Source organism: Glossina fuscipes, unplaced genomic scaffold (assembly GCF_014805625.2).
Source record: "Glossina fuscipes isolate IAEA_lab_2018 unplaced genomic scaffold, Yale_Gfus_2 60, whole genome shotgun sequence".
NCBI classification, from domain to species: domain Eukaryota; kingdom Metazoa; phylum Arthropoda; class Insecta; order Diptera; family Glossinidae; genus Glossina; species Glossina fuscipes.
Window position 1 is genome coordinate 1,044,452 of NW_023998432.1, and position 15,019 is coordinate 1,059,470.

Below are 15,019 nucleotides of genomic sequence, written 5' to 3' on the forward strand. Positions count from 1 at the left end.
ACTACTATTAATAATTTCAATTATCTATATATCCAATATTAACATAATATAATGATATTTTTGCCTAAGCTATTAGCTTAGAATGCAGCAGCCTCCACAATCCCACTTCTTTTCAAAAAGTCTTGCTAAGTACTTTTTCATTTTGTAGATTGTTCTGTATTCGCACTCGTTAGCAAGATATCCTGGATAGCAAAATGGGAGTGTGATTCGTTGGATTGATTTGGCAATAATATTAAGATATATGGAATTCGTTACTGTCATCATATCTTCAAAAACTATTACTAACGTAATTTGTTTACGATCCAGTGGCCATATAAGTGTATTTATTGAGATTGGGATCATTTTTGCATTTGTTGTTGTTTTTCTAAAAATTTGTCAGATCGATAATAATTTCTGTAGTGAATCTAGTTTATTTACAAAAAGAAATTTTTTACCGCTATGTTCGCAATACAAGTGTAAAAGTTTATTTACGATAATGTTCTCGAATCGTCAATATCGTCAATACTTTATACCGATTTTAGTCTAAAGAAGTAAATAGCAGCCTTAACAAATATACAAATTGCATGCTCACCTTCCTACAAAATTAGTATCACCATAACGAGGATTGCGTCATGTTCATGTTTTCTTGAGCTTTTATTTTTCGTTAATGGATATTAAACGAACGTTCTTTATAGCTTTCATTCTTATGCACAAACAGCCAACCCACACCTTCTTCAATTGTAGTGAATTTGGTGGATGAGGAAAGCAAGAAAAGAACTCTCGTTCAGAGTGTCAATGCATAATAGAATCCTGTCCAACGGACGTTGAGACCTCTTGAGTTCAGTTGCTGGTCTAGTTAAGAATTAAAACACGCTTTTCCGATCGTGATTGCTTGATCATTCGTCGAGGTGTGTTTTGAAATTTATGATTTTTTGATTCTAAAAAGTAAATAAGAATATTAGATTATGGCAAGGCCGATCATTAAATACCCTACACCACTTCGTCTAGAATAGTTATTCGCCCGTTTTGGTAATAGTACATCAAAAATTCACATTACTTTGATACAAAAGCGTACTTGCTATGAAAGCCCATATGTTACAGTATCCTCAAAGCCTCATGTGGCGCGATCCAAATTTGGTCAACTTAATTTACTTCCTAAAAATTTTGTTATATTTCAGTTTTCATCATAAAAAACTAGAAACCAAACTTTGCCTCCCCATAAGCGCTTGGTTTCCATGATAACCCCTATATGTTGGGATCTAAAGGATATACCGGTGTCAATATATGGAGTATGATCCATGAAATAGACCCATATCGTTAATATGTGGTCAACATAATTATACCCTACACCACTTATGCTACAAAGTATATTAACTTGTTGCGGTCGTATGTAACATGCAGAAGGGCTTAAGGTGGAAACTATTATTATTGGTCAATTTTCATCACCACATATTAGACTTTTCTGGTCCATGAAGGATCAATTTTCGTGAAAATCGTTATTAGGAAAGGATCCAAAATATAGGTCGAGACTGTCTAAATTTGGTACCGTTCATTTCTGTATGTTAAATTATTACTATGACTTAATTTTATCCATAAGGCGTTGAAAATTGTACATATGTATAATATACAACATTTTTTGCTGAAAATTGGTTCATAACGGTAAATTGATATAGGAATCAACTTTAGCGAATTTGAACCACGTAGGTCTATTTTTTGGGTGCCATCGCATGTAAGGCTTCCTTTGCTTTTATATGGAAATAAATTATAAGTTTTTGTGTATTATTAGCAAAACGAGCATATAACTGTATTAAGCGAAGTCGTATAGGGTAACTAACGGTCGGTCTTGCCCGACTATAATGTTTTTATTTTCATTTTTTTTGGAAGCTTAGCGAAGCCACAACTATCAAATAAAAAAAACAGTTTACAGGGGGCCTGAATCTTATATACCTGTTAAAAATAGACCATCCGACGGGGAATATATGGAACATATGGAAAAGCGTTTAAGATCAGTCACAGCAATATATGTCGCAGGAAACGCTGACAAAATGTTTAAAATAGTGACAATGAAGGAACTCGTCACAGGAACAGGATCTGCAATGTTCTGAGAACAAAATTGAATTGAATGCATTTGATAAAGTTTTAATATCTTTTCAAGTTTTTGAAAATAAAGGCAATTCAATTGATCAGAATTTTTAAGTGCCAATAGAAAGAATCTAAGGCTCGCGGTAAATCTTCCGAGCATGTCATTCATTATTAAAGAAAGAACAACCGTCTCGAAGACATAAGAAAAGGACGTCTATAAAATTAACTATTAAAGGACGATATGGTCCCATAAAAAACAAGAGCAATACCAACAACTTAAGCACGATTACAGAATTCACCTCCAAAGAAAAAATAGAAGAAGGTTTCTATTTATTGGCTTCAACAATCTCTCCCTAATTGATACAAATTTTAGGTGATTTTAAAGTTTGAATCAAAAGGAAACATGAGAAGAAAAATTTGAGAGGTGAAAAAAAGCTCTTCGTAAGAAATCGTGTTTGCAAACGACAAACGAATGGCAGACCCAGCGAGGCAGATAGATATTGCTGAATAGACTTTTCTATTCAAAAATACATTTATGCGCTACACACTTCTATGCGCTAGAAGCATTTAAAAAATTTAGTTATAGTTTAGTTATATAATAGGTATAAGGTATACAAATACATGAGAGGATTGTATAAAAAATGTTATAGATAATTTGCTCTCTATCTAAATCAAATACTGGTTACACTCATAATACTTACGAACGCACACATGTGTGAGAACTCCGTCCAGTCAAAACTTGTGCCTACTTACTAGCCTACATGCCTATTCGCGCATGCATAGATAATTGTTATCGTATTGTTACACACACATGGCTGGATAATTGCATTATCTTTTAAGCTGATGGAAAAAAAGAATTTGCTTTCACTTTGTAAAGAGAATCCAATGTTAATTGAAGCTAAAATTTTTATATTATAAAATTTCTAGAAGTATTGTCTTATATCTTAACTATAAAACTTTGTGTTTATTATTTGTTGTGGTGTTTCACAGAACGAGTTTTTGGAAATATACCATTATAAGTGTGAACCAATCCACTTTTCTTCCAATCCATGGCAGAAGAAATTTCGTCGAAACATTTCGATAATTGCACCGTGTAGGTTGAATACATTTTCATATGCACACCCATCGAAAGAACGAAAGGAGAGACATATTAAAATTGATTGCGCAGGTATAAGATATAAAAAATGCGTAGTTGTTTTTATAATTGCCTCCTTTAACTGCCAATGGATTCGTAGCGAATTTTCAACTTTTCATATTATAAATCTCTAAACGACGCTTATTATGGGTCGTATGTTATTGAATTTCTAAAGGCACTCTTTCGGAAAACACGTTCTCTTTCAATGATGGGATCAAGTTTACGTTTTAACTCTAACTGTTATCACGATCACATTATCAAGTGACAGTAGGAAAATTTCCTGCTTCCCTACGAAAAATTCATTTCTTCATTTGAAAAAAGCTTTTATTGAGAAAATATTGTCCAACATACATCAATCTAAATATTTCCTGTTATTTTCTACAACTTTTTCCCATCTTTCTAGCAATGTGGCGATATCGTGTCGAAAGAATGATACTGGCTTGTAAGCAATCCAATCATCGACACACTTTCGAAATTTCTTCAGCGTGTAAAAACCGCGTGCCAACCAAACCATACTACATCGATCTGAATGAGTGGTAATCAGAAGGCGCTTTGTTTGGTGAGTGGCCGAGCATTATCGTGCAAGAAAATAACTTTGCGTCTGTTAACCGCTTTTGCTAATCTTTTCTGCAACAGTGCATTGTTCAATTTGTTCAGTTGACGTCGGTAGACATCTGTAGTAACAGTCTGATTCGATTTTAGCAGCACGGGATACACTACATCTGACTGATTCCACCATTTGCACAGCAAAACTTTACGCCCATGAATATTCCGTTTCGGCGTCGATATGGATGGCGTTACAAGTTATTATTAGTAGATTAGTATTATATTAGGAAGTTTTAGAAGTTTTATATGAATTATTATTAACAGATTTTATTTAGAAAAAACAGTCTCCGCTCCGGTATTGCCGAATGCATCACGATCCACAAAAATTGAAGGGTTCCTTATTCGTGGATAATTGTTCCTCTTAAAAAAAAGATGAATAGAGCAGCAATTAATGTCTCATATAGCAGAGCTGTATAGAAATTTTTATAAAAAAAAATTCGACCCAAAAAGAATAGAACTAGACAGACTCTGCGCAGAAAGAGCTTTACCACCCATTCATAGTTTAATTCATAGGGGATATGAGCACACTAAAGGGTTCTTCCGCAACACCCAAAGCGTGCGTGATGAAAACTACAATACTATACCAGCCAGAATCGACGAAAGTACAGACATTTTAGACAGTCTGCAAAATAAAATTTCCATTCGACAGAATAATTTTTTAAAGCTGATTTGAGTAATGAAAATCGGACACTGGCTGTATGTAGGATTCATGCAAAGTAAAAATTTAGTTGACACTATAGACATAGTGTTACAGAGTAATAACGAAATCGCAAGTCGCCTAATAGAATCTATTAGGCTAGTTTAACGTGTTGCAGCACACGACAGGCGGATACTGTAACCGAAAGATGCTGAATAATAACAATTTCTTCCCTATTTTAAGCAGAAATGTGGCGGCAACTTTGAGCCAGACTCAAAGCGATTCGATTAGAGTTTCAAATGTAAGCAATGTGAAGAACTTAGAGTTTATAACTTACAAGACACAAGACAAAGTATAGTTGTTAATTGGACAAATTTTAGGTTTGCAGTTTGTTTTTTTAATGAACGCACAATGAAATATGAATAAAAATACCGATGTCTAAAGGTTCATGCGATGATATTATAATTTTTATATTTTTCAGACCATTTTTCTATACAATATATACTATACGCTATACACTATACATTTATCTTAATTGCAAATTCGCAAACTATCAGTTATCTATTAAAAAAATGAAATAGAATATTGATATTCTATATTATATAGTAGTGGGTGGCGACGACTGAAACTTACGCTATGAAGGTAGGGATGATTTGTTATTCTTTATTTACGGTCAGGTTTTTTCCGCAATTTCCCTCTCGGTACCGTTCAAGTCGTGTCACACCTCAATTTCTCCTGCTTGGGGTACCAAGCATTTATGGATGGTCCGTAATAAGAGAGGTGGATTATTTAAAAAATTCATTCGTAATGGTTGGGTTAGTGGTTATATGTTATACTCTACTGCTAGACAAGATTATAGCGCCGTGAAGATAACTTGCTATTCCAATTTTACAGAAGCAACCAGGCGCAAACATCCTAAAAATGAAAAGGACTTCTTTAAATTCGTAAATTGTAACCGAAAAGAAAGAGCATTTTCTTCCGCTATGTACATTGGAAATTTCGAACATCTGTAATAACTCGATGCATCTGTAATAACTAACCTTTTTGCTGATTTTTTTGATGAAATCTACCAATGTTCAAATAGTCCATTTGATAATTATTCGCATTCGATAAGTTCGCTTGATATTTTTCTCCGAAGGAGAACTGTTTATAGCATTGTGAAGTTTGCAACTTTCTAACTGTCCTGGTCCTGATAGGGTTTCGTCTGCTATTCTTCGACATTGTGCTGATTTATCATGTTCTCCCCATACACAAGTTTTTAATATTTGTATTTGAATGCCTGATAACAAAAAGGCTTACTCCAGTTTTAGAGTTAATTATAGCGCACTGTCAGTGCGTTTTTTTAAAAGCTAGATCTAACTGCCGCTAATCTTATGGAGTTTTGTAATCCAATCTGCGAAGTGTTTTCCGATTACAAATAAACTGATGTTATCTTCACGGACTTTTCCAAAACTTTCGACAGAGTTGATCGTAGGACGTTAGTCTATAAATTCCATCGACTTGGTTTTTCGAACAATCTGATTGCCTGGTTCAGTAGCAATCTGTCTGGCCGCATCCAACGAATGTTGATGAATTCTCGCCAATCCAGAGTAATTGTGTCCTGGTGTTCCTCAGGTCAGTCGCCTTGATCCGCTCTTATTTATTTTATATGTGAATGACCCTCCTGAAACTTTCCCTCTCCTTCGATTCAATACATGGTACTAAACTTCTTCAGTCTGATTTTGAGAATCTGTGTTCATAGCGTACAATCAATGGTATGCTGCTGAATTCACAAAAATATAGAAAGATGTCTTTTGCGTGGTGTAATACGTTGACCTCTTATTATCGTACTGACAATCACATCCTGGATTCCTGGATCCTCCAATTACAAAGACTTAGGAGTTGTTTTCGACTCAAAATTCAAATATGATTTTCTTATGTATCATAGGTAGATCCCTTTTAGGGTTTGTAAAACATCGTCTAAAGCACTCAATTACCTATATATGTCACCAAGCGCTTGCATACATCCTTAGTTATACGAACACTGCAATACTCGTCGCTAGTTTAGCTTCCTAGTTATAGATGCAATGTTGATCTCTTGAACTCTGTTTAGGACTTCTTGTTGTTTGCTTTGCGAGGTTTAAGATGGGATCCTCTTCAACTTCTTCCACCGTACAACAATAGAATAAAGCTCATTGAAGCTCGTGAAATGTTGGTTGTAAGCTTCGTTTTTAAATTAATAAAAGGAGATATTTACTCGCCAACTTTATTAGAACTTATTAATGTTCATATGCGCATCAGGGTCTCAAGACACTTGGTGCTCTTGCAGCTGCCACAATGTTGAACCAATTATGAATTGTTCAATCCGTTTCGGGTAATGTGTAAAATGTGCACCAATCACTATCACTTCCTTAAGCTGTCTGTTAATAAGGGTAAAAGCACTACATTATATAACTAACTGCTAAACATTTTCGAGTCTTGTACAAATGCAGTTAAATTGATTCAAAATATTCCTTTGTAATTGATTTTTTTTTCTGGCGATTTACTATTATTACTAATAATAATGAATAAATAAGCACATATTCATTCATCAATATATATCCCTGCCCTTTATTTTACACCTTAGTGGAATTCTGTTGCACATAATACGTTGATTTTTGTTTATTTTTACTTTATTTCTTTTTCTTCTCCAAAGCTTATCTTCTTCAGCACCTTGCGTTCAACTAATGACTTGTTCCGTAGCAAAATTTAATTACTGAAATAAATAAGCGCTTATAATTCTAAATAAACTTGTAATAAGCGTGCTTTGCGGAAAGATGTTCATTTCCTTACAATAAATATTTCGAGTTTATGCACTACGATGTACAATTTTTTAATGTTACTATTTGTTGAAAAACTATTAAAGTATTACTAATGCGTAGGTGCGCAATAATAATCTTAGTCAAAATTCAAAATTCACATCAAATATTTTTAATGTGTAGAATTACACATGAAAACCCAAATAAGCGCTTATTTGTTTAATACACAAAATTATCTTTTTATTATATCATCAACGACATCAACTACAATTATAAGAACGTTTTGCAACTAAATTCTTATTATAAATTGTTGAATTCATTTTGCATTCACACTGACATGAACATCATAAACAAAAATATTAATGGGCAGACCAGTAACGAAAAGATGAGAAAAAAAGTTAAAAGTTTCAATAAAAAGTTTGAAATAGATTTAAGTAGAAAAAAAGAACCGTCTGTCTTTTCCTAATTGCGAGATTTCACGTGCAACTTAACTTTCAAAACTAGCACTGACGAGAAAAATGAGAAACTTGATTTTTGATGTTTGTTCTACCAAAGAAAATTTTGCATTCGTAACCGTGATTTCAATCAAAAAAGCCATGAACATGGCGAAATGGTTTTCATTATTCGCTCTACACCACTGAAGTTTACTTTATAATTTAATAAAATTAGTATACCCGCTCTGAAATATCGATGTATAACTTACTACATACGTTTACTATATGTGGTTCAAGGAGCCATCTTAGATTTCGGTCAATTTAGAAATAGAGAAAATTTAAGTGGCGTCTTTTGAAGATTCGCGCCGCTATGCTAAATAAATAGATTTTCATTAGACAGAAGGACTTCGTTTTCAAATACTTATATCTTTTGCTATTTGGCTTTCTATAGTTTCGATAAGCGGCCAATTGAACGTATTGCGAAATTTTTACAGGTTATAATGTTAGACAAAGACAGATTAGATAAGAGACAGAAACACAATAGAACAACATATTATAATTACGGCCACACATAAAAAAGGTATGTTTCTAATTGTACAAGGACACACAACACACAACCTAACTGCCTAATTAGTAAAGTCATTAAAAACAAATATCACTTGTGACAATCTTTTATATACAAAGTCCTATATACAACCGAAAAATTACAAATATTCCAGTCGCTAGTTGTTGAAGGTGTGGAAATTAAACAAAAATTGTAATTACCAATAAATTTTAAAATAAATCAATAAAGAATAAATAAAAAAGAAAAATAAAATATTAAAACAATTAAATTTTTTTTTTTTTTTTTAATTTCATAGGTAATTAAGAATTTATTATCATTTTTAATGTTGTTTTTTTAATAATATTTGTATGGTCTCTTCGAAATATTTTCTTGTTGTTTTGTTTTTTACATATAAAATATATTAAAATTTAATTTGTTCTTCTATTATTTATTTAATTATTTTTATTAATTAGGATCGAGTTTAATTAATGATCGTTTTATTCTACAATTCATTCAAAGCAATAGAAAAAAACTGTTCTAATCCTCAATGTTTTCAACATTACTTACGTTATGCAATGGAAAGAATAAAAAACAGTAATTTAAAAATTATGCCGAATGCACAGAATAGATTCTCTCAAATGAGACTTAAGTTTGTATAAATATATGGGTTACACATAATCAATCATAAATGTCTGCCTGTGCAGATGTGGGCGTGTTTAACGTGAATAGGGGTATTTGTGTAAGCGCGCGTTTGTGTATGTGTTCTTGTATGTCCCTTTAACGTGTCAATCAATCAATCAAATGAAATATACGGTTTGAATATAAAATTAATAATAAATTTATAGAAAAGACAAAAATGAAACATGCCTTCTTTGTGAAGTACTAGCCAAGTTAAGAGGAATATCTTTTGAATGTGTTGTGATCTATTTTCCTTATTGTAAAACTTGCACTTTATTCAGTTAGAATTAAACTTAGTTTCGAGTTTTTTTTTTTTATTTTTGTTTTTTAAGATTAGTTTTCTTTTATTATCATTTCTTTATTAATTATTTATTTGTTATTATTATTATTGTTATTATTATTATTCTTTTGTAATAAGTTTCACCAGACGATAATGATCGTGCATATATGTATTATGTTGATTTTTTTCTCTAATTTGGTGTTGAAGTTTTTATAGTCCACAAGTAGTCTGTATTTTTATTATTACTGTTTTGTTTCTCTTTAATTATGCTGATAGTTATTGATTTGCGGTTGCTGCGGTAGTTGCTGTAGTAACTCTTGTTATTATCGTAGCTTTTATTGCTGTTGTTTTTTTGTTTACGACAACATTACAAATCAGAGCTTACTTGATTTTCTACATGATTTTCAGTTGCATTTTCCTTGATAATGGTGGTCGCGTTGGTGGTAGCGGTGGCGGTTGTGGCATTATCGACGTTATCACAAAACAGACGGGCATATTTGAAGCGTTTTTGACAAACTTCTTTATAGGACTTCAACGCTTCTTCACATTTCCCAAAATCACCAGTACGTAACGATTCATATATTTTAGTGGCATCCTGAAAGAAATTTAATAATTACACTATAGATTATTGTTCGACAATGCCGTTTCAATTTACCTCCAATTCCAGTTTATTTACATCAAATGAGATAATCAACTGAATAGCCTCCTCTTGTCTCTTACCATCCAATTCATACATAGTACGAGCACATTCATATAAATGTTTAACAGAAAAGCCAAAGTTATCAATTAACTCATTGTTTAATTGCTGGGCAGATTTAGTGCCTACCAGTCCTTTTAGAGCTTTGTCAACCACAACCCTCACACTAGCATTCAATTCATTTGTCAATTGTGGCAGTAGTTGAATCAAACGTAAGATACAGCGTTGGACTTGAGGATGTTCGACATCGAGGGCCAATGCGCGCTTTATGGATTGTATCATTAAGAGAATTTTATTCTTACGCGAATAAACTTCAAATGCCAACAAATGTGTTTCAATACGATCTTTGGCTAATTGTTGCAACGGTTTTAGAAAATCAATGGCTTTTTCAAGGGCATCTTCAGGTCGTTCTAACTTCTCAGGTATAAGTTCATCGAGTTGTGGTGCTTCAGGATCAGCGTCTTGATTGGCTTGCTGTTTCGATTTTTGGTGCTGTTCACGTTTAATTTGTGCTTGCGCCGCCTGTGCACTTTCCAGTTCTGCTTTCTTTTTGGCTTTACGTTGTTTGCTACGCAGTTTCTTCAATTCAGATGGTGGTAAATTTTCTAAAATAATAACAATTCGGAAAAATAGAACATAACAAATAATTGTTCTCCTACCAGTATCGATTTCTTCAATTCGTTCTTCGGATTTAAGCGGTTTATCGTACAAACGTATATAAACCTAAATTGATTTAATTTTTCAGTTAGATAGGTGTCTGTGTATAGCAAGAAATTCTTACCTCAATGGCACATTTAGCCGCTTTGAAATAAAATGGATGACACCTCAACACATCTTCTAAACGTAATAGTCCCACGTATGCCCGCATTGTCATTTTACGCATGCAATACGTATGAAAATCAAATTGATCTTCAATGATTTCAGAAAAATGGCGATCAATTTCATGGCATTTTTTCAGTGCATCACCCCAGCGTTCCATGCGTTGATAAGCTAATGCACATTCCGTTTGAAACCACATACATTGCATTTCATTGAGATTTTCCATGGGTGACACACCTTCGCGTGTGAATTTCCCGCAAATCTCTTCAGCTTCTTTAACTAAATTTGCACGTAGCATATATTTCGCACATTTCGAATTTATGTATCGGTCGGCTGTGTCCATGCTTTGAGCTTCGTCCAGCCAAATGTAAGCTTCTATCGGATCGCCAGCATGCTTATAAATACGTCCTTTTGCGATGAACAATTCAATTAGTGTAGGCGTATGCTCAATGGCAGCATTAATATAATCCAGTGCTTTGTCCGTTTCCCGCTTATAATCATAGTGCTGTGCTAAAAATAACATGGTCCACACTATGGCTGATGCAGGTTCTACGGGCAGATTCTTATCAGCGTCATCACGTGAAAAATGACCCGAACGCGTCAAATTCTCATAATACTGCAACATAAGGTCCTCAATGATTTTCGTTTTTCCTGGGTCAGAGTGGAGTGAACGTACATTCACGAATAAAGGCGGTACACCCTTACGTAGGCCTCGCCTCAAATAATCATCCACTACTAAACGAAACACTTCACCAGTAACGTCGTCCAAAGGTAAACGTTTAGGGCACATGGCTCGTGGGTAAATTTCTTGGAATTTTTTATATACTGCAAGTTTATCTTCAGGACTGGATATTTCCTTGGCCAAAAAATATTGGCTATAATAAAAGGTGTTTTCTGGATTTCGTCGTATAAGCCCCTCAAAAATAGGTACAGCTTTTGAATGTTGTTCCAGTTTAATATATAAATCTCCCATGGTCTCCTGAATTGCCAATTTGTCCACTATTTGATTTTCATACTTTACCAAGTGCTCCAAAGCACGCTGATAATTAGCAGCCTCAACAAGTATCTGATTTTGATACAATAACAGTTCTGAGTGACGATAGTCATTAGGTTCCTATAAACGTAAAATTAGCATTACTGCTGTTATCATCGCTATCTAATTTCATCTCTCAAAAATACTCACAATTGATGTCTGAGATTGATTAAATGCTTCCAATATACTGTTCGCCATTTCCAAGTCGCCCAATAGGTGATAGCTCATAGCGAAACCTATCCATGACGCGTGCTGCGAAGGCCGCAATTTAAACAAATGGTGACGAGTTTCTTTATAACCTTCCAAATCGCGCATTTGTATTTGCAGCAGTGACAGATCCTTTAATATTTGTAAATTATCCTTCTCGCATTTTAAGGCATTCCGATAGCATTTAATTGCTTCATCGTACTTTTTATCACTGCGCTGCAACAAACCGTAAACATGCCAACAGACGTGCGAGCCTAAATCATTGCGCAATCCAAGTCTCACATATTTATAGGCTTCTTCACGACGTCCCAAACCATTCAGAGTTAAACCTTTCATGGCCAGCGTTTCACCATGTTCCGTATACTTGGGATTCGACAAGATTTGTTTGGCTAGCTTTAGCCCGTTCTTATATTGTTTCATTTCATAGCATTTCTAAGCATCAGAAAGAGGAAAAATTACGTTTAACACTTACTGCAAATGATTGCATATTAAGAATTACGTTCTATTAGTTATTTATTAAACTCTCCTTAACTTCAAATGGAAACTCCAAATAACCAAAATATATTCTATTTATAGTAAACACCGAACGGCAACGAAGCCTTGTAATTATTATATAATTTTCTTAAATGGAAGCTCATTGGTCACATATGAATCTCATAACATAATAATTCGAAAAATTAGAAACATAATAAATACGAAGTGCCCTCAAATTTAAAGACAAACGTACGCCTTAAAACTGTCTTAATTTTGGGTGACAGTACAGCAATATCCACAACTTTGAGGTTAGGTTGCCATAAAAATGCAAACTAATTTGTACTTGTTCACAAAATCTCAATAACAATTAATAATTAAACAAACAATTGCAAATATAATACTTTTATGGCAAAGATTGTTTATTTAAATAAATGTGAAAGGTCGTGAAGAAAGTTCTTTTCGTGTGGGAGGATAACAAAAAGTGTGCAAACGGTTTACCAAAACAGTACACATATGAAAAACTCAAACCATAAAAAACAATATATCCAGGACAATAATTTTTAGATTACCATTAACTTCCTAAAGAGAGCACTCTCCTTGGGCGGCAGTGGATCGCTGGAAGGCATTTTATTTTTCTACTGCTTTTGCTCTGCTGTTGCAAACACCGGTAACACTTAAGAAAACACACTTAATATATTATTCCCTTTTTTTCTTAGTATTCACCACACACTACTTCTTATTTGCCAACCTAAATATTCTATTGGAAAATATTCTTAATTTATCTAGTTTTGTTAAAATTTACAACTTTCTTTATATATGTATCGTATGGAAACCACGAGCAAATCGAGGTTTCCTTCAAGTTAGAAAAAAAGATTGAAAAATATAGGACTGCCAAAAGTTGACAAAACTGCACGTTTTAGGTATAAATAAGTTTCAAAAATGTCAAATAATATCACTTATAAGAGATAACTTTTTATAACAATGTGGACAGGACGGTTAGGCTACACATTATGTCTTATATTTTCTGAAACGTGGACGAACGGCAAAAACTCCCAACAATTTTCGTTTTTAAACAATCTTTTCGAAAATTAGACTGTAAGTTCTAAGAAAATTTTTTTTGAAATTTATTGGGTTTCATTTAAAGAAATAAGCAAAATGTTAATAAAACTTTGTGAGTCTTTATTTCTTTTTTTTTTCTTTGTACTTTACGTAAAGCGTTATTAGCTTTTCATGAGAGCAACTTAGCAATTCAAACATAAAAAAGACTATTCCTCAAGTGTGGGATTAAATAAAGAAAGCTTTTCTTCAAATAATTCTCTGTCACCTTAAAAAATGTCATTTCAAGAGACAATACATTATTTAGTACTTATTTCTAGATTCTTCTATTTATATTTCTACGGCGGGACTTACAGCAAACTTCCTCATCTTGGATCGGGGTTTTTTGCGACCATCTGAACCTTTATGTTGAAAATGGTTTTAATCGACACAAAGTATTGCATAGTAATTCGCAATTTACCAAAAAATGATTAAACGCGAGCTAAGGTTTTTCCAACCGCACTTAAGCTTTATTTAAAGGCGCCTAATATGTTCAACTATCTTAATGCCAAAATGATTTACAAATAATTTTCTTTGCATATCGTAACTTTAACTTTCTCAATATGGTAAGCTTGCTTCTAATGATATTTTTTAACCTCCCAGGTTTTATTATAAACACAATCCTCTCTAATTCCTAGAGTATCGAGTCAGCTGATGTCGATGCTACTCTTCTCAATGCGTTTTCAATTTCTATTTCGCTACTCATGCTTGCCGTTTTATCATAAAAGAAACTAAAAGTAAGAGCAGTTTGTATATAAGCTGTGCAAATCTCTATTAAAATAATAAAATTTTTACCAATCAATTACCTTTTCGATTCGAAATGTCTTATACGCTTTATACTATTTTATTACTCCAATATTACCTTTCTAGCTTTTTTAAACCACCTAAAGAACGACTTTTGTAAGCTTTATTGTACACCAAGTTGTACTAATTTATCATATAATAAAAAGTATGCTTATTATACAATGTGCATTACAGTAGTGATGTACGCAGCTGGAACACATGGACAGAATTGCATTATTACGGAAAATTATATATTTTTAAAAAATTGACATTTGCTTTTTGTTCACACAATTGACCAATTGGATTGAATTCCTTAGGAACGTAACTCGCGCGTATATTATACCAACTGTAAGTGTTATTTTTGTTACGTTCTATACGAAATTCACATTACAAATCCATCTCTGCCTAGAATTCAGCACAAATTTTCCGGAATTTCTTAATTATCACAAGTTATAGCTTTATGCATGCAGTGAAACATGGCAATAGTAAACGAAGACTGGTATTATTGTAAAACAAAGATTGAAGGAAGAAAGGAGATTCATAGGCGGTATGAAAAATCCATGCAAAGAAAACTAAAATAAGACTCAAAAAATGTGCGCTCTTATGATTAAAATATTATCTAGACAAATAAAATATTTAATTTTTTTTTTTAAGTGAAAAAAAAAATTTTGTTTACATTACTTTTTTTTGGGGATGTTGAGTTAAAATGGACCAAGCCAATACATTTGTAGCTTATATATCCAGATAATAAACAGTAGT

The 15,019-nt window shown here is 33.1% G+C and overlaps 1 protein-coding gene across 1 annotated transcript; it reads right to left on the reverse strand.

Annotated features, from left to right (window-relative positions):
- Positions 1-8,897: 8,897 nt before the first annotated feature.
- On the reverse strand, positions 8,898-13,261 carry LOC119637620 (N-alpha-acetyltransferase 16, NatA auxiliary subunit). The gene is made up of 6 exons (XM_038033796.1): positions 12,952-13,261; positions 11,852-12,340; positions 10,631-11,782; positions 10,509-10,572; positions 9,808-10,454; positions 8,898-9,747 (listed from the first exon to the last, which is right to left on the reverse strand). The coding sequence occupies exons 1-6, from the start codon at positions 13,006-13,008 to the stop codon at positions 9,520-9,522; spliced, it is 2,637 nt and encodes an 878-aa protein (XP_037889724.1). The 5' UTR covers positions 13,009-13,261; the 3' UTR covers positions 8,898-9,519.
- Between the last annotated feature and the right edge of the window lie 1,758 nt (positions 13,262-15,019).